The sequence below is a fragment of the Colletotrichum aenigma genome (assembly GCF_013390185.1).
Source record: "Colletotrichum aenigma strain Cg56 chromosome Unknown KSG_Cg56_contig01, whole genome shotgun sequence".
Lineage (NCBI taxonomy): Eukaryota > Fungi > Ascomycota > Sordariomycetes > Glomerellales > Glomerellaceae > Colletotrichum > Colletotrichum aenigma.
Window position 1 is genome coordinate 5,434,969 of NW_023500907.1, and position 21,547 is coordinate 5,456,515.

The window sequence follows — 21,547 nt, forward strand, 5'->3', positions numbered from 1 at the left end:
CGTTGTCGTATTGGAGGCGAGGGCGGCCGCGGCGAGTGAGCCGGTAGGAGGAGGAATCACGGGACTTCTGGTCTCTCAGTGAGCGACCGTACCGGCGTGCACGACTGGGCTCAGCTCGGCTGCAGGGTTGGGCGCGGGCTCCCAGATCCATTCACAAGAAGACCAAGAAGCGACGCCAGGCATCTTCTGTGTCTCTCCATCTCATCGATCGATGGGGAGGTGAAAGATAGTACACCCCCTGAAGGCGACGCTGTGGTCTGTTTCTCGGAATACTGCTCCGAAGGCACGAGTTACCCCGGCAGAGGTCCAAGTCAAGCTGTCATAGGGTGAGGTATAATCTCAAACCAACTGTAAAAAACACATGAATTTCACAGGGCTTCCTGGTCTTGGCTTACGATGGCGGGCCTGCTCCCAAGGCGCGACGGTGTCGTGGTCACGCAAGTGCGCTGCGCCGAGTCTGTCAATTAAGCGCCAGCGAACGATTCATGAGTAGAAATTGCATTCCTAGACCGCATGTTCGTCTTGAATTCAGCCCTGTTTCTGTCCTCATGGAGGTGGCCCTGAGTCTGCGGCCGGTCTGTCAACGAGTGAAGACGGCTCAGGGGTTCCCATCTTGAAACCAACAGATGGCAGCATCCGTCCGAATTAGGAAACCGGTCACCGCCGAGTCTGCCTCGCCATCAAGAAGATTCCAGCAACTTTTCTTTACGATGCCAAAGCGTTTTTGACGATGCGTCTTGGGGTGGGAGAGACAGTCGGCTGCCTCGTTGCCTAATGCTGCGCCTTTGCGCGCGCCGGGAAATGAAGTTATTGGGGGCCGCTGCGCCCCCCTTTTCCCACCGCAAGAACGGTTTTCTCAGGCAGAGACGTCCGCCCGCGTCATAATGTCTCGAAAACTAGATTGGTATTGACCGTACGGAGGCCGGTGTTATCTGTACTTTAAAAATTTTCTTACCACCCTGATTGGGCGAGAGTTTCGGCTGGAGCGTCGCCGTGTCGTTGTCTCGACTACTGCGGTGTCGTGTGCAGTATCCTCCATGACAAGCCAACTGACGGTAAGTAATTGTCCCTTCAATAGGTTGACATGCTGTCGTTTGAGTCCTTCGTGCGTCGTGCCGTGGCTAACTTCACACACGTACCCCGCCTAGCTTCTTCACGACATCCTCGTAAAATCTCATCGAAAGCTTCGCAGCGACCGCGTCGTCGGTCTCGACCTCGCCGTCCGCCAGTCCGAGCTGGTCCCCGCCCGCGATGCATTTCCTTGTCGCATGTTCGAAAACCTCGCCCAGACTCGCGCCGATCTCAGCCATCTCGTCGTCGACGAGCAGGCCATCCCTGACTCTCATTGCCAGACTCGGTCTACCATAGATGTCGAATCCCAGGACCTTGTCCACCGGCTTCCAGTGCGCGAGCTCAACGAAGAGGACTCCGAGGCTGTAGATGTCAAAAGTCTTGCGGAAGCGCTCCCTCTCCGCCGGGTTCATCAACTGTACCTGGGGATGTCGATACAGATTGTACTCGGCGTCGTCTCCGGGGATGTCCGTCGCTTCATCGCTGCGAGCTGGACGCGAGTAGTCGAAGCCGGTCAGGTAAGGCTTTGTGTAGTCCACTAGACCGGCTCTGGTTCGGAAAAAGACAATGTTATGACTTCGCAGCCCCTTATGAAGCCAGTTCACGGCATGCAAGTACAACAGACAACTGCTGATGGCGTGAGCTAGCCTGATCCGATCGGTCACGCGAGGCTTTCTATCGTTTTCAAACAGGTCACGAAGTGACGAGGGGGCCAGCGACGCGTGTACATCGCCATCAAGGGGCCTTTCGAAAACGAGGCCCAGCTTCCGGTTCAAGCTGTCGTCATCATCGGGCGCGACAGGCTCTGATCCTGACATGTCGAAGAAGCCTAGACAGTGAAGTGTGCGAAACGCCTCGGGCTTGGGGCTGTGGTTCAGAAGAGCGGCGAGTTTGCCCACTCTGTCAATAATGACTTGCTTCGGGAGAGAACCGTCGGTGTTGGTCTGACGTTCGTATTCTTTCCATTCAATCCAGACTCTTTTGCTGACGCCGTCACGACCACGAAGGGTTGCTTCACACCTGGGTTGATCCAAGTCCTCGTGGCCCTCGTCCAGATCGATCGCCTCCCGCTCCAGGACCAGCCGGTCTTGTTGACCGGGCTTTCCCAGCTCCAACTGCATGGCCGTCGCATCATCAAGTTGCTGCTTTTCCGACTCCATCGACTCGTTGAAGGCCTTGAACTTTGCCAATCTGGATATCAGTTTCAAATCGTCGGAATTGGCCGCCCGTTGGTTCATGGACATGGTAGAGAGGTTCGGTGGGATGGTGGCGTCCAGCTTTACGTTTAAAGCCATGACAAGCCGCCCAAGGTCAGCTATGCGGTGATGTAGCTGCAAGACCCCTCGGTTCGTGTCCTGGACTGTATGATGGATTTCAACCTGCAGCCGAGCATCAAGGATATCGGTCATATTGTCATTGAGAGCTGAAAATCGTGATAGCAACAGCTCAAAGGCGGCCTTGTCGAACGAGACCCAGCTGCAGATGAGGAGGCCCTCTTTGGACTGCTCTTTGAGCTTTGACATGGCTCGCTTGATGAAATTACGCCGCTTTTCCGGCAAGGGAAAGTTGGCCGATGCGGCATCCTTCTCCGGATTTTCAAGTACAGAATCCTGATCGGTGGCAGGCTCAAGTCTTTTGTTAGACCGTTGGTGCTCCTCGAACTCCTTGAAGAGATACTGGACTTGCACCAGAAGGTCGAGAACGGTAGTTCGATGCAAAATGAAGGTGTTGGACTCGAGAATCTTGTCTTTTTGGTTGTTGTCAAGATCCAGAAGTCCGGACGTCTCACTCCAAGCAAAGAGTCTTTGTTGCTCCATACGCAGCCTCAAGTTGAGAAACTTGCAGTCTTCGGGGAAGTTCCTTGCCGTTATGAGCAATTGTATGCCTGGATCTTGTGAGCTAACTCGTTCTTTTGACAATACTAAGGGAGAGTATCACCTTGTATGCAGCTGGTGTAGACCTGAAGTCCAATGGATGCTACGCCAATGGCCAAGCCCGCCGCGGAGACAGGGTCCATGGTGACTTCTGGGACCTGCTGCGAGAGCGGTCAATCCTCTCCTACAAATCGATGCGGATGTTGGCGCTGCTGTCGAACATGACTCGAAAGGCAAGACGAGATAAGCTCCCTGAGGCGCCGAGTTCTCTTTGAAATAGACTCATGTCTTGGATATCACGCCCTAGAAGGCTCACTAGAGTCGACCGATTGTGACATACCCCGCCCCTTTCTCGTCCCACGGCGATCCAGAGCCAGACATGGCCACTTGGCGCCAGCTGGGGCTAGACGGCGCTCGCATTCGCGGGCTTGGCTTGCTACTGAGCGAAGAGACAACAAGAGGGTGAACAAAAACGCTCGTCAAGATGGTAGCCAAGTCAGGTGACCAAAGCTGGAGTCAGATCGCCCTGCGATGGAGCATGTCTGCCGCGGCATGTCTGACCAAATTCGTCCTCTGCTCTGCACGAACGCGCTTAGTCGATCGGGCTTCCCTGCTGCATCATCATCATCAGCTTGATGACGGATCCGGGGGACACGAAAGGTACGTGTTACAAGAAGTGAGGTTGAATCAACCAACAATGGGCGTGACACGTGAAAGGTGAAGAAGGGGCGTGGGGTGATGGGCCCCAAATGTGCATGAATGGCCGATGGGTTTGGTCTGTGCCCCGTCCGGCTGCTGCCGTGTTTCTCCCGGCCGAGTCCGGATTGTATGCGGGGATGGACCGATGGCCGGTTGGTGGGAATGGCTTCATGGCAAAGCGCATCCTACCAAGCTCAATCGGCGATAGTTATTTGTACCTGACAGGTGCGATGCCAATGTCGTGTCGTGTGTGTGCCGAGACCTGACAGGTCTGGGCGGTGATGACCGACAGCCGTGACAGCCGTTTCTTTCAAGCGAGATACGCAGCGGATAGGAAGGTGCGGTGGCTCCCATGGACCGTGCTTTGAGCTGCCCCTGCTTACTTGAGCAAATTAGTTTGAGGTGGTTGGAGTTGCGAACCGATTCGCCCATTCGTTCTCTGAGTTTCGTCTTCTTCGATGACTTGGGCCCGGGGCATCCCGACACCGTCACGCCTCCATTGTCATGCTTGGCCCGGTATGTCGCTTTGGATAGATCGCTTGGCGGTCTGATTGTCCGCTGGTGCTCAATGCCCTACACCATCAACTCACAGATGTCGAAACGACCTCTGCATTCAGGTTGACGCTGGTGATTCTCGTACCGACCAATCACGCAAAGCCGTACGGAACAAGGTTCCGCACAAGACGGTATTGAATTCGTCTTTTGTACATCTCTGCTCATGTAGCGTCCGACTTGCCGCGTGGCACCAAGGAACTCTAAAGCTGCTCACAATTGAGCGGGTAGAAACGCCCCGGCTGATTCCCTACCTACAGGCTACCTTGCGCTTTGGCCCGTTGTACGTTATGTATAGGGCTGAGGGAGGGGGGAATTGACCGCTTGCCATGCCATGCCAGGCCATACCCTTCGGCAACGCTTGTTTAGGACGCTCCGATATCCGTGGCTTCATCCTGGCATCGAGCACATGGACGCGCCTTCGACTACACCGGCCGAGAACCGTCGTCTGGTCTGCCCTTGCTATGCTATTGTCGATTAAGAGTCATTTTCGGGCTCGGTCTTGGCAGGTAGCTGATAACGATGTCGTCTTTCTTTATAGATCCATCATTGTATTAAAAGCATCGGCCGCGTCTCATGCGAGACCATGATGGAGGTCTCTCGAGTCATCCTGTCAACGTTACGCCGTCGTCATCTTTGCCCGTTTGCTCGCTTAGGCTCTTCTTTCACCAGCTTAGACGCCGCTGTCCCCGAGATCGTTCTCCACTTCTCCCACAAGCCACGGCAGCTCCTCATCCCCGAGAGTCTCGGACCCTTGCTCACAAAGCTCGCATCACCAACACACCAACAATAACGACGACACCATCGGGCGCAAGCCACGTTGATAATACCCGGATCCGTCCCGCGGCAATCTTGACAAAGAAGGTCATGGTATAGCTTGCGGCGCACGGCCAAACCTCAGCCACTCGGCTCATCTTGACACCATTGGTCGGCCCCTGTCCAGCGGTCCAGGGTGGAGGGGGTATTTGGACGGGTTCAACCCATCATAACCGTGCACAGCAACTCAAGTTGTTTGCTTAGGTTGGATGTTTGGTACCGTACCTACCTGTTCTGCAAAATTGAGGGGGCACGTATGAGGTGCTGTTAAATACTGTCTGCCTGGCCTGGACATACCCTAGCGCGAGCAACTTTTCCTCCTGCAACCACCCATTGCCAGTTCAGCTCAGCTCCGCTTCATCAAGATTTGCAACAACCCCGACTTCAATCACGGGCGAGCCCGATTCCGAATCGAGTCTGAACATTCCCGGTCGTCGGTTCCGACCCTGAAGGTCTGGTCTGCGGCAATCGGCCGTTCGATCCCCAATTTCAATGCAGAGTTCCTTGTCCCCCGAAGTCCCACCGCCTCCGGGCAGCGTCCACAGCAATGGGTCGCCGAACAACATGAGCATGGTCGCCGACTCCAACTCTCCCAGCGACCGCGACTCCCCCAACGCACCCTCCTCGGCGACCAGTACCCAGGGCCAAGCACCCGTCGTCGCCGTTCCTGCTGCATGTCTCGCATGTGTAAGTTCTAGTCCCCCTCTCTGCTCCCCGCTGGCCGAGTCATCCATTCGCATGTCGTCCACTGCGATTGGCGGAACAGTCTGTACCCCTTCGAACCAACCCTCGCTGACCCCAATCTTCCTTCTGCAACAGAGAGGCAAGCACCTCAAGTGTGATGGCCAGAACCCTTGCTCGCGATGCCAAAGCTCGCAGTCGGAATGCGTCTATGTCGCCTCCCGTCGAGGCTACAAGGGCCCGAGGAGGAACACTGCCGCTAATCCCAATAAGAGGGCGCGATCTTCGTCCCCCACATCTACCGTCGCTGGTGCTGTCGGCGACAGCTGCCCGATGCTTCTTGGCGCCAATGGCACCTCGGTCGCGATGCAGAACACAATGGCTCCGTTCAACCCCGGCGTCGTCCTCCCGGACACCCCGAGCACGACCTTTGGCGCAACGCCGAACCTGACGAATCTGCAACTATACCGATCCTTCGGTGCTGCGATTGGCTTCAGTTCGAACCAATTGGCACTGAATCAACAGCAAAATGGAGTCCCTGCTCAAGTGCCCGTGCCGACCCTCGCAGAACGGTGTCTAGACTCATTCTACCACCATTTTCATGCCTCCCACCCATTCGCCCTCCCTAAAGAATGGCTTCTTCGTATAATGCGCGATACAAACGTGGAGCCTCTTTTGGCTGCCGTTCGATGGGTTGGGTCCCTCTTTCTCGAAATCGGGCCCGCCCGCGCTGGCTTTTTGGATGAAGCACTCCGGCTTGTGCAGGATCCCACAACGACCAAGGACGGTTTCTTCGTGCAGGCTCTGATTCTCTTGATTGTCGCCCTGGATGGAAGTTGCCAACAAGAAAAAGCCCGGACTCTGCTGGGGGAAGCTGAGCGTATTGCCATTGAGCAGGGAATGAACACCAGAGAATATGCTACACAGTATGGCCGAGGCATCCCGATTCTGGAGGAGAGCTGGCGGAGGACATGGTGGGATTTGTTTGTGGTCGATGGCATGGTAGCTGGAGTTCATCGCCAAACGAACTTCCTCCTCTTTGACGTCCCAGCTGATGCTGCTTTGCCGTGCGAAGAGCACCAGTTCATGTCAGGGGTAAGTGATGTTTTCTGCGAATACTCACGAGTAAATGCTGACAAGATATATTACAGAACATCCCCCCTTCAATGACTCTTGCGGAACTGGAGGACCAGGACTTCTCAGGAGAGGAGCGAGAATTTTCTTCCTTCTCCTACCGCGTTCTCGCTGGGCGAAACTTGGGCAAGTTCATGCGGGTTCCGCCCATCTTCGGCCCAGAGGACGAGAACTTGGCGCGGATCGAGGCACTCCTCACCAACTGGCGACTCCATCTGCCTTCGTCTAAGAAGGACGCGCTGAACCAGAAGCTTCAGTCTGACGAGATGATCTTCCAGGCAAACATGATGACCCATGCGTAAGCATACCAAGACCGCCGGCAAGAGACTCCAGAGACTGACCTACCCCCAGGACATCCATCATGCTGCATCAACCACACTCACAGCTCGATTCGTCGCCTGCGCGATCTGTCACGTCCTGTGCCCCGCACAGGCCGGTGCCATCCGGGGACTTGTTCAACTCCCACACCAACCACACCATCACCTCGGCTGGCGAAATCAGCAAAATGATCACGCACCGGGTGCCTTTGCTTTCACACACTCACTTCTTCACCTGCGTCGTCACGCTTTCATCCATCGTGCACCTGAGCAAGTGGGCATTGTTCTTCATCCCACACGACGATGACGAATTGCGACAACAGATCCGCTTAAACATTGGGGCTCTGAACAAGCTCTCGGCGGTCTGGAAGGCGGCAGGAAACGCCTCGGGGCAGGTCAAGGGGGTCGCACAGGAGATCTACCGCACAAAGAAGGCGTCGCAGATCAACCCATCTTACTGGCAGGGCTTCACGCAGGAGGAGGTGATGAACAGCATCGCTGCGGATGAGACCATCATGCACGACATTGAGACCGGGCTTGGGTCCATCCCGATGCCTAACCTCGACAGCCTTGAGCCTTGATTGTGGCGAAAGAGGGGCTTCGGCAGCACATTCGATTTTCGGCCGGTTCACCGAGACAGTACAAACGATCTCTTTCAACAGCAGCGATCAGGACGAATTACAGGGGCGCAATAGACGCGAAAAGGAGGGGTGGCACAATTTCTGTCATTTTCTTCTACTTGTCATTTCTTTATGGATATACCAGCCCACACGGAAGCGGGCTTGAAGCGGGCTTGAAGCGGGCTTGAAGCGGGCGCCTAGGACGTGGCTTGTGAGGCGAATCTCCATTCTTGGGACGACTCAGATACGGCGGTAACAACTCTGCTCAGATACTTCATCTTTGCTTAATATGACAAAAAGCCCCCCTGACGGGTGGCCACAGGCTTCATTTGTCAGTCTGTTTTGATTTGGACAACCTTGTTTCAGACCATCGCTGTGTTTTTCAATGATCTGATTAACTTCCCGGCCATCGAGACGGGTGGACGCCGACGGGAACTAGCTGTCGGGGAGCAGTCTCGGATGTGGAGGCGCCGCCGCGGCGCTCCATGGCTTCGCGAGAAACGAAACTAAATCTGGGGCCTTGATGGACCGGTTTTTGCCAAGCAGATGTCCGGCCAGATTGATGAAGCTCGTGCGAGCGCATCTCCCGGGCGTCCCCCACGTGGTGATCTGAAGATGTTCCCGTGGGCCACAATCCGGGGGATTGCTACGTGCTACCTTGCAGCCCTACAGCAATGCAACCTACCCTTCAAAAGGCGGGTCACGATCTTGTCAAGAAGGCAGGTGACATGCCGCAGTGAACCCCTTCGTTGCATTAGCCGCATTTTCTGAATTTCAGCCGCAGTCCCATCTCCGAAGACGATTGTTTGTCAAGCGTTCGCGATGTGAGAGGTGGTGATCATTCGGACGTCCCGAATAGGCTACTTTGGCACTGGCACTGCAGTCCAGTGCCGGCGTTGTACAACGCGCAGCGCATCTTGGCGATTCCCGGGGTCCCTTGATATCCGCCAACAAAGCTAGCCCCGATTCTCTCTTGCGAGGAACTTCGGTTCAGCTTCGCAAAATTCGGAAGGAAAAAAAAAAAACACAATCACGGGCTGATTGAAGACGTCCCCGGCCGTTGATCCAATCTTCTATCTTACCGTTACATGTGCCGCAGCAGCGGGACGCCGCCTGGCCGGGAACCAGGGGTTTTGTATGTGGGTAAGCGGACACGGGGGCTGGGGCTGGGGCTGGTGGCCCGTGGGAGGTGCGGCGACCCTCTCGGCGTCCATCGCCACGATGTCGTCTGAACTTGCCCGCTCACCTCGGGGATCAAAAAGAACCTCACCCCACGCGCATTCCCGCCCACACAACACACACGGTCTTGGGTATTGGGTACCGTAGCCCACTCCAACGGACGCAATGGCAGGCTATCAATAACACTCCCCCTGCCGGATCTCGGCAGTGCCAATCACAGATGCAGAGGAAACAATGGGTGACATCGCTGCTGACGGTGCGGGCCATCGGGAGCCGCCCCCAAATCCTCGACATCCACCACCACCACCACTCACTACCAGGGGCAGTATGTGTGTGGTCCGGGCATGCCGCCAAGGAGGACGACCTCGCCTCCCTCCCCTGGCGCAGCCTGTAGGACATCATTCGGGGGGGTTTTTTTTTTCTTGTACCCCTTCATCTGTTGAGAGGCCAGGGATTCGTTGCAGGTTGTGGATGCACAGCATCCCGGACGAGGGATTCGATGCTCCTCTTGCCGGATTGGGCGGTACGAGAGGGTAGGGAGATGGAGAGAGTGGGTTAAGGATGAGACACCACAGCAGTAGCTAGCCTACTTTGCCTACCTACCTTACGTTTGCCCTACCTTATCTGTCTGCCTGATTCTGCTCCTGCACCATGTATTTTGTGTTTCGGCGGCTCTGTTGAGAGGTAAAAAGGTAACACAGTAGGTCGCCGATTACCACGTCGCCTAGTGCGTGCCAGCGTTGAAGCCTATTATAACGGCCTCAGAACGTGGCCATGCAGGCTGCCGGCCCGCGGGCTGCCATGTAATCTCTGGCTTGGCGGAAGTCGGTTCGGTTCCTGGGAGCTATGATAGTATCATTAATATTATCCCCTGTCCCATTTGGTGGGTTATAATCGATGTACTATTCCCTCGAGTCTTTTTTGTTATCTTGTAATCTTTTATATGACGTCGGGAGAAGAAAGACTGTTTCTCTGTTCTCGAGTACTTGTATATATCACAGCATCTCTCAATCAAACCTGCCAGGAACGCTTTGGAAGACATGGACGGTAACAGCAGCGATTACTACGAGCCCAGGAAGGAACGGAACAAGATGACGCGCAGCGACGACGAGGGTGTCTACCACCATGACGCGGAAATGATGGGTGCCGTGGACGCCCATCTACTAAACACCTCCGTCCAGAACATCTCGTGGGAGGGCATCGAGGTCACCGTCAAGGACAGGGAGACCAAGCAACCCAAGAGCATCGTCCATCGTGTTGACGGGCTCGTCGAGGCTGGTACGGGCTTATCACCACTTTTTTGTCTTGTGGCGGTTGAACCACTAACACCACACCACCAGGGGAAATCTGCGCCCTGATGGGACCCTCGGGCTGCGGCAAGACGACCCTCCTCAACGTCCTCGCCGGACGTCCCACCAATGCTTCCGGTGTCGAGGGCTCCGTGCTGGTCAACGGCGTCAAGCCGTCCCGCTCTGAGTTCCGCCAGATATCCTGCTTCGTCGAGCAGGAAGACGCCCTCATCGGATCCCTGACCGTCCGCGAGACCCTGCTATTCACCTCGCGCCTCTCGAGCACCAGCTCCCTCCCCCGCAGGGAGCGTCTCGCCCGGATCGACGGGCTGCTGGCCTCATTCGGTCTGAACGACCAGGCTAACACCATCATCGGCACGCCCATACGTAAGGGCATCTCCGGAGGCCAGAAGAGGCGCGTGGGCGTCGCCAGCCAGCTCATCACCAGCCCCAAGATCATGTTCCTGGACGAGCCCACCAGCGGACTGGACTCTGCAGCCAGCTACGAGGTAATCAGCTACCTCAAGAAGGTCGCCCGACGAAGCAACGTATGTACCACTTTCATGTTTGCAACTTTGCCCCTTCCCATCGCAACTGACTGATGTGTGCGAACCATCCAGCTCATCGTCATCGCATCGATCCACCAACCCTCAACCTCGACCTTCAACCTCTTCGACAAGCTCATGCTCCTCTCGGGCGGCAAGACGCACTACTTTGGCGGCGTCGACCGCGTCGTGCCGTACTACGAGTCCATGGGCATGCCCATGCCCGTCCAGGTCAACCCGGCCGAGCACCTCCTCGAGCTCGTCAACGTCGACTTCGTCAAGGACAAGCGCCAGGCCGCGGCGCGGCTGCAGGCGATGCACGAGGCCTGGAGCGAGTCGGGCTCCGCGCGCGACCTGAAGACGGCCATCGCCGACGCACAGCAGAAGAGCAACCCCGTCGTGCTCAGCGACGAGGAGAAGAAGCCCGGGCTGCCCAGCCTGGTGCTCACGCTGCTTCACCGTAGCTTCATCAAGAGCTACCGCGACGTCGTGGCGTACGGGATTCGGTTTGCCATGTACACGGGTATGCTTCCCTTCTCCCTCACTACGATCTTTCTCTGACAAGTCCAGGTCTTGCAATCATGATGGGCACGGTCTGGGTCCGCCTCTCCACCAGCCAGGAATCCATCATTCCCCTGACCAACGCAATCGTAAGTCCCTTTAGACGACCGCTTTTTCCAGGTCCGGTCTCGACTAACAAGCTGCAGTTCTTCGGCGGCGCCTTCATGTCCTTCATGGCCGTCGCCTACGTCCCCGCCTTCCTCGAAGACCGCTCCCAGTACGTCAAAGAGCACCACAACGGCCTCTACGGCGCCACCGCCCTCCTCATCTCCAACTTCCTCATCGGCCTGCCCTACCTCTTCCTCATCGCCCTCATCTTCTCCGTCATCTCCTACTGGCTCTCCAACTTCCGCCCCGCCGCCGACGCCTTCTTCGTCTGGACAATGTGGCTCTTCCTCGACCTCCTCGCCGCCGAGTCCCTCGTCGTCTTTTTTACGTCTCTCTTCCCCTCCTTCGTCATCAGCCTCGCCCTCGTCGCCTTCGCCAACGGCCTCTGGATGTCCGTCAACGGCTTCATGGTCAGCCCCACCATCCTCAACTCCTTCTACAAGTACGTCTTCCACTACTGGGACTACCAGAAGTACGTCTTCGAGGGCATGATGCACAACGAGTTCGCCAAGCGCGTCTACGACTGCGGCAAGGGGTGCCAGTGCATGTACCGCACCGCGCTCGAGGCCCAGTGCAAGATTGCCGGGCAGGGCGTCCTCGACACGTACGGATACACCGAGGAGCACTTTGGGCGCAACATCGGCATCATGATCGGCATCATTGCCGGGTACAGGATCGCCGCGTGGATTGTGTTGAAGATCAAGAAGAACTGAAGGGGGTTGGACCCGCTGGTCGGATAACCTACATATGGGTGTCTTGGTACTGCTGCTGCTGCTTTTTCTTGTCGGAGATCATTCTTGGTTGGTGTTGTTAAAGATTGGCTATCCAGGGGTCTAACGGAACCAGACCTGTTGGTAGACGGTTGGTTGCAAAACAAAGTGGGCGTTTGGTTAAGCTTTTTGCTGTAAATTTTGATATCAATAGTGTGTATTTACTTCCCGAAAGAAAAATTAAAATAAAAAATCTTGCGGAAATGTGAAGACGTGATTTTCTTACTGTAGACTGACACACCGAGCCGGTCCTATTCGTGATCGGAGTTTGATGGTCCTCGATCAGAGAGCATAACTAAGACTTAAAGTTACCTTGACCTAGGGGTTGGTGGACTGGCATCCAAATGCCTGAATGCCGTAGTGTGTCAGAGTTGAGAGACAGACCCCATGGTACCTCCTTTTTGCTCGATCTCTCTACTGTCGACCCCTTACTTGTCCGCCGCCACCACCATGTCTCCGCTTGGCATTCCCACGTACTAGATATGGATAGTAGTCCATTGAACTTGAAGTATTCAAAATCACAAGACGAAACCGACTGCCGCCATGAAGCTAGTCAACAAAGCTGAAGAAGATGCTTCGATAAAGACATCGCGAGTTGAGCCCGCCCGATACATTGATATTACACGTCTGCACATGAATACACATACTGTCATAGGCCTTGCGATCATCAAAACACGATCAACGCCGGCCCAACAGGTACGCCTGACCCCACAAACCAAGCACCTCCCGCCATGCCAACTTTTCATTCCAATCCTTTGAAGCCACCAGAGCGGATGATAGATATAGAAAAAGGGGGTGCCGTTGAGGCAAGGTAAATAATACAGAAGTTCTTCTCTCCCCACATCTTACACTAGATCCTGGAGCTAGGTCCGGACCAGCGGCCCTTGTCCTTCTGCCAGTTGGTCCACCGGTTCTTCCCCTCAAACCTCGTGAACTTGTTGCCAAGGGCGTCCGAAACCGTCATCGTCTCCACAGGCATGAGCTGGGCATCCGACTGATACGGCAAGACGCTGCGCTCCTTCTTCTTTGTCACGCGCGGCTTCTTCTCCACGGGTGCCTTGACGGCCAACTTCCTCTCCTTGAGCACCTCGCTCAGCTCCTGCTCGGTGTTGACAATCTGCGCCTTGAGGAAGTATGGATCGCTGGATGTCGAGTCCTCAAGCGTATCCATGACGGGCGTGCGGGGCGTGTACGCGATGCCCTCGAGCTTCGGCGCATGGGACGGGTCGGGCACGATCGCAGGGTCCAGCCGGGCCTGGGCACCCTTGGCGAGGAGGGCGGCGATATCGAGACTTTCGCCAGGTGGGATGGCCTCCTTGTGCGAAGGCGTTACGCAGTTCATGTCCACTTCCTTGCGGAGAACGTGGTCAATGTCGATGGCGGAAAAGTAAGCACATGCTTGGGGAAGGTCGTTGATGCCGACCTGCTGGGCAAACATGGCTCTCGTCCAAAGGTTTGCCACCTGCAAAGCCATGGCGGCGCGGTATTTATCATGGTCCTTGACGAGGTATCTGATCTCGTCATGGACAGTAATAGCTAGGCGGGCTTCGATGTTGAAGCGGCGGGCGAGGTAGTCCATGCTGACGATGAGGAGGTGGAGATAGTCCACGCCAGAAGACTGGATGGCCCAGTTGATACGTGAGGTCAAGTAGCCGTTCTGGTTGATGAAGCGACGCATCAAGGCCTCTGTAATCCCTGCACCGAGGACAAACGTCCGCGGCCGCTCCTGCGCGGCGAATTCTTCAAGCTTGTTGAACACAAAGGACTCCGTTCCTCCACGCCAGAATGGCCTCTTGCTCAGGACTGATCTAGTTGTTTTCGTTCCCTTCGTCCTAACGTACAACTTGGCTGCAGTCTCGTTCGTCTCCTTGTCGGTCAGATTGGGATTGAATTGTCTGAGCAACTGGCCGGCAAACTTCAGCCCAGCGCCGTAGATACGGCCATAGTTGAAAACCTTTGCGTCATTTCTCGTGATGCCCAAAATGCTTGCCGTCCGAGAGTGGAGATCTGTGCCGGCCGCTTTGGTGCCCTCAAGGGTCATGAATCCGATGGCATTGCCGCCGTGGAGCTTAAAGGTTGCGTCTCCGACCAGGCTGGCAATCCACAACTCCTCGGAATCAACATCAGCGCCAACGAAGCTGTATCCCGGTGGTGCCTTGACCATTGCCTTTAGCTCCGAACCCACTCTGTTCTTCTTTGCGTTACTCGCTGTGAGCCATGTGTTCTCCACAGCTCTTCGCGTAATGGTTCCCATCGGAATTACTTGAGGTAGGATGAAGCCCTGAACGTCCTCGGGAGACTTGCTGACAGGCCCTTTAGACTTCACTCCGGTGGAGGAAACCTTCTCAGGGACATCGTCTTCGTAAACAACCATTTGCGACGTAATACGATCGCGAGCGCTGATCCAGTACGAACACGACGCATTCATCTCCAAAGCTTGTTTTGCGTACGGGTATTGAGATGATAAAGTACCGCTCTCAAAGTACGATAGGTATCCCTTGGCCATGGGGTTGGTGCATCTGGCCAGGGGACCGTCTTTGTGAGGTAACTTGAAGAATACTCCCCCGTCTCTCCGCAAATCCGCGTCTTTTTCTGAGTCGGAAAAGTCGCACTTTACCATTTGCTTCTTCTCATAATTGAGTGCTTCGTTTCTCGTCACCCTGAAAGTCCAGCCGTACTTTTCCGACCAAACTAATGGGTGGTTGTCCCATGACATCTTCAGTAGCAGAGGCGCGACACGGGTTCGCACCGTCAAGTTGATCGGAGCATCGTTTTTCGCAAATAAGTCTTTGTACCACTGAGGCATACCAGGCTTTTTCTGCCTCGCAGCAGGCCTGGGAGGATCGTTTTTCTTCTTTCCTTTGACCATTTTGATCTCCTGACCAGACCAGTCCAGCTGCTTCAGCCATGGATCATTGCTCCATTTCTCCTGGTCATCTTTGATTTCAAGAGCCTTTTCGGTGAGCCCAATCAGACGCTCCTGGACTGCGTCGGAGAGTTCACGATATGTCGCTTCGGCATTGACGATGTACGCATCCCAGGATTTGTTGACGGGCAGAATGACCGATGCCAGATGACGTAAAGCCGCAAAACTGACGGGATGAGGGCAAGTATCCAGAAAGTTGGGAAATACAATCTGATAAACCCGGTGAGTGATGGCAACATCGGCAGCGCAGTAGTCCAGCAGGTTGTCCAGCTTTTGCAAAATCTCCTCGCGATCATGGGTGCCCAGATCATCTCGAATCGCCTTGTCGATGGTGACGTCAAGATGGAACTTGGCAACATCCCTCAACGAGTTCACTGAACTCCGCTCAACCCATAGTTCCGCCTCTTCCTGCCGGGCACTGTGGCTCAGCAGCTCCGCTAACTGTACGTCATCGGTTTGGCTGGTAAGTTTCTCCCGCATTTCCCGGTTCTTCTTGTGCTTCATCCATGTCGGCCTCTGCTGCGAACACATGCCGTTGACGGCAACGTGAAGCGACATCGTATCCAAGAACTGGTTTCGCGTCTGCCTGATGTCATATTCTTCCAGTATCCTTGCTCGATCGTATCCAATATTGTGTCCTACAATCACGCGCTCTTTCGTCGGGTCGCCAAGCGGAATCAGATGCCGATCGGACTCGGATTCGCCCAGGAGCCAGGGCGATAGCCACGCATACCAGGCTGTCGGACTTGATGCACAAGCCATGACTGCAAATGAGCTCTCCTTCCACATGACCTCCGTATCAAAACAAAGCATCGACTCGTCCGGGGCTTCCACAGCTTCCGTTTTGCCGTCGGAATAGTATTTTGTCCATCCGCTTCTGCGAACCCATTTTCTCGGTTTTGGTGGCGGAGCCGACCGCGCAAACTGTTTGGCGTAGGAAAGGTAAGGTTCGGCACAGTCAACAGCAAGCTTGTGGAAGTGCTCATCCAACGTTCGGCCTTGTAGTTCAGGGATATCGAAGGCAATGGGCTCGCTATTATCGGTGTTTTTACCAAGAAGATCGTGTCGTCGCAAATGGTCTTTGGATAGATCCACTAGTTCTTTCGGTGGCGGCGCATTTCCATCGGGAAAAATCTGCTTAAATATGTGCTCGCTGAGGTGCTGGACGCCGATATCGTTGAAACGTGATTGAGACGAGACTGCGGTGGTCAGTATGTGGAGAGCAATGAGGCAGGCAGATGCGCGTACTCGCCAGACTCCGTTCCTCTTCCTCCGTAGCCTTAGGTTCCGGGTTGCCTGCGGTGACGGCAGACTGCCACCGAGCTTGGGAGCGCCATACCAGGCGACGAAAAGCGTGATGTCTGGCAATGCGGACAAAACTCGCAGTCGAACCCCTCATCAAATGGGTTCCAAGTTGAACCATCGTCTCGACCGATGGAGTTACATTACACGGCAGATTCGATAATTTTTGTGATCGCGCGGGCAAGACGCATGGCCTTGGATTGCGTGGCGGATGTTGCGCAAACAAAAGACGTTGGGCGATGACGATGGCAGTAGGGGCGATGTCGAAAAACCGAAAGCCGTCACCACTCTGATAGGCGTCGTGATGGGCGCAGAAGAGGGGCGCGTTAGCTGAAGTTCCGTCTCCTCCAAGACAGGGATTACTGGCCAATCGGCGACGCTAGATTGTCTGACCTAGCACACCTTGCTCACCTTGTCAGGCCCCATAATTTAAGGGTCTGCGCCGAGATGCAAGGGAAGGTACGTACCTCATCAGCATTCCCTGATGAACCGGTGGCTCGGGACCCCAGCTTTTTCTCATTCTGGCAAACACCAAGCTAAGATGCCCTGTTTGTGCCAAAGTCATTGATTGACCTGACACTGTGGAGAGGTGCCGATGCCAATATTATCCGCAAATACCGGCACACATATAAGTATCAAGACGGTATTTGTCGGTCAACGCTAGGTACGCAGGCGAAAGAGCTTTGCCCGGCTGAGTCGAATGAATCAGCGAGGCCCTCAGCCGTGGCCGATGAACGCACCCTCAAGGTGGTTTCTTTTCTGCATTTAAGGCCATTATGCCGTCCACACTTGTGGATCGGTAGTGAATAGAGAATATTTCTGTCCATGACTGGTCAACATACCGGGCACTCTTCACGACCTGGTCTATGACCATCTCCCCGGAAAACAGAGCCAGGAGACATAACCTAACCGAAGCAAGTATACCAGTGACCCAGTCGGCCATTACTAGGCTAACAACTGCCCAGTGAATTTGACGCATCATGTCGACCATACAGAGCCCGGCAGCCAGCGGCTTTGAAAATCTGCTTCCTGAGTTGTTTCGTATGATTATGTGGAACCATCTCGGACTTCAAGATGTGCTGGCGCTGGCTTGCACCTGCAAGAAGACCTCAGATTGCTTCAGAGCCGAAAGAAAGGGCTTGGCGCGACGTTCCCTCCGCGAATTGAAGTCATACCTGCCCGAGTCGCTTTGGACTTACGCTAGAGCTATTATCAATATTCGCCATCACCGTCAACATACTTCGGGAGCTATCCCAGGTTCCGGCCTTTGGCCCAAAATGCCGTCGGCCACTCAAACCGAGGCATACGTGGCAGCTGCTTGCGCAGCATTGAGGAGTGATCATACAGCCTGGGTCGAGGATCTGAGGGTGCGTCAACTGGCCGATTTGGGAATTTTGATCGACGAGGTCGATTACTGCACCGCCGCGGCCTTGAGGCCTGTCAATCGTACGCTCACCCTGGACGAGAAGACAGCAGAAACACTAAAGTGGCAACATGACTTCCTATGCTTTGAGCTGGCTTGTCAGGTGTTCTTTATAGATGAACCCTCGGCTCGCACATTGTGCCAACAGACGTACGAACGATTCCACCAGGCATGCTATAAAACCATTTCCTTTTCACCATCGGAACTGAAGAAGGCCGTACGGTTCATAGGCAAAGAGCACGTCAAACTATGGGAGGAAACGACAGGACGAGTTACACTCCAGCCTTATGTCGAGGCACAAAGCCCGTACATGATAGTCGATTTGATGTCAAACGAACAGTTGGCTTGCGGCGCAAAGAATGTTCTGGTGGCAGTAGTGGGAGCCTCGAACAGCGGATCTGCCTGGCCCCCCGGCTTTAAAGCCGTGAAGTCGGGAAACAGCATCGTCGTTTACTCAGGAGGAGACCACGTTGAACTCATTGCACATCGGCCTATGGACGAAGAAGAATCTCAATACATATACTTGCTCACCTCACGAGGGCTCCGCGAGCTTGTCAGCCTGCGGCGTATGGGCGACGAGCAGCGACGAGGTTATATAAGAGAGAATTTCTTCAGGCATCGGCCATGGATGCGTTGCCCTCCCGAGATAGTGAAAAACCCCTCATCTCCAACATGGGAAAAGTTCGGTCCGCCGTTGTGGAGAGAATTCGAAAGGTCCGTTGATAACAGAGCCAGAAGTGCAATCAGGAGTTTTAGGGAAATGCCCATAAACAAATGATGCCGGAAGCTTGGGCTTGAACAGCTTTCGAGGCAAGCGGAAGCCACAGACATGCATCGTGGATGAGAATGATCGTGGATGAGGATGATGGCTGATGCAATTTGAGGGGTCAGACTCGGGACGCCTCCATGCCCAGCAGACTGACTGCTTCTTTGGGACTCCAGATAGACGCGCGCAAGCTGTGCACCCACCGTACTGACTGTTGTTCAAGGGAGGCGAGGCGCGAAGCCGTACGAGTAATATTGAGCTGCTCAGGCGGCTCAGGTAGGACCAAAAGAATGGATGCTTGCTTTTGCAATATTATTCCTTTTTCTTTCCCCTTTCCATGACCCGGTCACTGTTCCAGCCTCGGTCGACGCGATTGGAGTAACACAAATAAATGTGTGATCCGAGCACACTCCACTGCTGTGTCTCTGGCAAATCTTGGGCGGAATTGATAAATAGTCGAGAAAAGGTCGTGTGCGCCCTGAGTCTGGCAAGGACTGCCACCAACTTTTTTTGTGCTATTGTTGACGATAATCGGACCAGCTGACCTTTGGTCTGAGCGATTCAGGGCTGCCGCAATTGCCGCCGTGGAGCTGTCCACGGGTATCATTATTCATCACCACCACCTTAGGTGCATGTGAGGTATGAGCTGTCGGAGCCCCTGTCCGTCCCCGAAGAGCCATTATCCGTATGCCGCTTGCCAGTACAGCAGGTAGGTCCCGTCACAGCAATTAGGCGGGTAGCTCCTTGCACTGAGGTGGCCAGCAAGCACCAAACTCCAGTGGAACAATCCCCGAAACGGCGGCTAAACCCCGAAAACACGCCCACGCTCGACGCCCACGACACTGGGAATTGAGTGTGTGAGACGGACGGGAGGGTGGACGTACGTCCTGCCGCTGCGCTGCGCAGCGTCATCCCGCCTTTTCGCCTTCCTGGCGCTGCATCTCCCCCCCCCCTCCACTTCACCTCCATCACGTAAACATGGCCAAGGATCCCTTTGTCGATTTCAGACCTCCCTTTCGTGGATACTTGCCAGGTAATTAATTCTTTTCTCCTTGACCTACCACCATACCAATACCCTTCATCCATTGGGGTGCAGAGACACTGTTCCTGACGCTCAATTCCGCTTGCCGCCCCCGAAAAAAGACGACCGCCCGCGCATCACCCTACCTCCCATGCCGGGCCTCATCCCGTTTCTGCCCACGCCGCCGCTGCCGCAGCCGACTCGAACCGCCTCTTCGTCCATAGCTCGACCGGTGAATAACTTCCTCAGCGCAGACCGGGGTCCTGCGCGAGGCAGCAGCAGTCAGGCACCCATCGAGCTCGATAGCGATTCAGAACCCACTCCGGGGCCCCAATCCGCCACCACCACCAACCCATCTACAACCACAACTGCTTCCACCACCGAACTGTCACAACCACAGCCACAGAACAACATCCCCTGGGACCTCTGGAACTGGGCTGCCTTGACTCCCGACAGCACACAGCAACCACAACAGGCCTTGCCTTCCTTTTCTGACTTTGCCGCCAACCTGGATCTCGACACTCTTGACGCGACTCTGCTCAGCGCCGCCGCCCCGCATACACCTGCCCGCGAACCGAACAGCGACGACTTCCTCTCTGCACTGGTTGACGGAAACTTCTCCTCGCCATCCTCCTACCCACAGTCAGCTCAAGCGTCCTCGGGCAACAGGTCCTCCAACGGCGCAAGCACTCAGAACCATCTCGGCTCACTACGACCGAACCGACCTGCTCCAACATTACCCAATACCGTATCTACCGCGGCAGGCCCTCGACGATCGACACCACGTCCCAGCGTCTTCGACGACAACGATATTGAGGAATCCCTATTTGTGAGCTCGGACAACGAACCGGAAGACATCATGCCTGTCCAGACGCGCCGGAGGGCGTCCACAATCATCAGCTCGGACAACGACCCGGATGAGGTCGTGCCGACCACCACCACTCGTAAAAGGGCCGCACCTTCCTCAACGGCAGCAAGAGGGGCGCCGACCTCCACCAAGAGACGCCGAACTTCACAGACATCTGCCACACGTGCGCGCACAACATCAACCGCCCCACGAGCGACACCTACGAAGATTGAGGACGACGATGACATCTTTGGCGACAAGGAGTTTGAGAAGGGCAAGGGCAAAGAAGAGAAGGACGAGGACGCCATCGACCTTGTGGCCTCTAACGAGGTGCCGCAAGAGCTGCTGGTTCCCAAGGAGGACAAGAGGATAAAGCTGTCCGCGTTTACATGCGTCATCTGCATGGACGATGTCACTGCTCTGACGGTCACGCATTGTGGTATGTGGTGGGTATACATAGCTGTTCTAGCTGTTCTGACACATTTCCAGGCCATCTCTTCTGCTCTGAATGCCTACACTCAGCTCTGAACGTGGACGCCACCAAGAACAAATGCCCCATATGCAGGCAGAAAGTCGAGACCAAAGACCGCAGCGACTACACCTCAAAAACGAAAGGGTTCTGGCCTTTAGAGCTGAAGCTCATGACAGCAAGCCGAAAGGGCAAGCAAAAGGCGTGAAACAAACCGCCCATGTACAAACACACACTATACACACAACATCATCTCTGCAACCGACCTCGTTACCGCCAAGGATACGGCAAAAGCATGACAGGTGCCACCATAAGGGTCGCAGTTGTCATAAAGGATCGATCTATTGAATCGAGAGAGAGAAACTCTACTAGCATCATTACACGAAGGCATGAAACGGAAGAAAGAGGGCAGCATTGGCAACGGATTTTGAGCATTTCTAGTGCATTGGGCGGAAGGATGATAGGTTTTGTCATATTTCTTGTGATACCCGTTCGACTAGCCTTGAGGGAAGGGGGACGGATGACAGGGCATTGGGTTCTAGAGTCTGTAACCCCCGTCAGTTCTTATAGATGGGCA

General features: G+C 55.0%; 5 protein-coding genes across 5 annotated transcripts; 3 read left to right on the plus strand and 2 right to left on the minus strand.

The window, feature by feature from the left end:
• Positions 1-1,127: 1,127 nt before the first annotated feature.
• On the minus strand, positions 1,128-3,088 carry CGCA056_v001438 (uncharacterized protein; the record flags this gene model as incomplete). The annotated part of the gene is made up of 2 exons (XM_037316698.1): positions 1,128-2,956; positions 3,010-3,088. 2 exons carry the CDS (start codon positions 3,086-3,088, stop codon positions 1,128-1,130), a joined length of 1,908 nt encoding a protein of 635 aa, XP_037185248.1.
• Positions 3,089-5,576: 2,488 nt separating this feature from the next.
• Positions 5,577-7,725, plus strand: fl (Conidial development protein fluffy; the record flags this gene model as incomplete). Its single annotated transcript, XM_037316699.1, has 4 exons — positions 5,577-5,699; positions 5,832-6,788; positions 6,845-7,125; positions 7,179-7,725. The coding sequence occupies 4 exons, from the start codon at positions 5,577-5,579 to the stop codon at positions 7,723-7,725; spliced, it is 1,908 nt and encodes a 635-aa protein (XP_037185247.1).
• Positions 7,726-9,983: 2,258 nt separating this feature from the next.
• On the plus strand, positions 9,984-12,159 carry ABCG15 (ABC transporter G family member 15; the record flags this gene model as incomplete). Its single annotated transcript, XM_037316700.1, has 5 exons — positions 9,984-10,221; positions 10,284-10,780; positions 10,853-11,300; positions 11,348-11,427; positions 11,485-12,159. 5 exons carry the CDS (start codon positions 9,984-9,986, stop codon positions 12,157-12,159), a joined length of 1,938 nt encoding a protein of 645 aa, XP_037184361.1.
• A 907-nt stretch (positions 12,160-13,066) lies between these two features.
• CGCA056_v001441 (DNA polymerase gamma) lies at positions 13,067-16,565 on the minus strand (the record flags this gene model as incomplete). The annotated part of the gene is made up of 2 exons (XM_037316701.1): positions 13,067-16,341; positions 16,391-16,565. The coding sequence occupies 2 exons, from the start codon at positions 16,563-16,565 to the stop codon at positions 13,067-13,069; spliced, it is 3,450 nt and encodes a 1,149-aa protein (XP_037184362.1).
• Positions 16,566-19,805: 3,240 nt separating this feature from the next.
• slx8 (E3 ubiquitin-protein ligase complex slx8-rfp subunit slx8) lies at positions 19,806-21,178 on the plus strand (the record flags this gene model as incomplete). The annotated part of the gene is made up of 2 exons (XM_037316702.1): positions 19,806-20,940; positions 20,991-21,178. 2 exons carry the CDS (start codon positions 19,806-19,808, stop codon positions 21,176-21,178), a joined length of 1,323 nt encoding a protein of 440 aa, XP_037184363.1.
• Between the last annotated feature and the right edge of the window lie 369 nt (positions 21,179-21,547).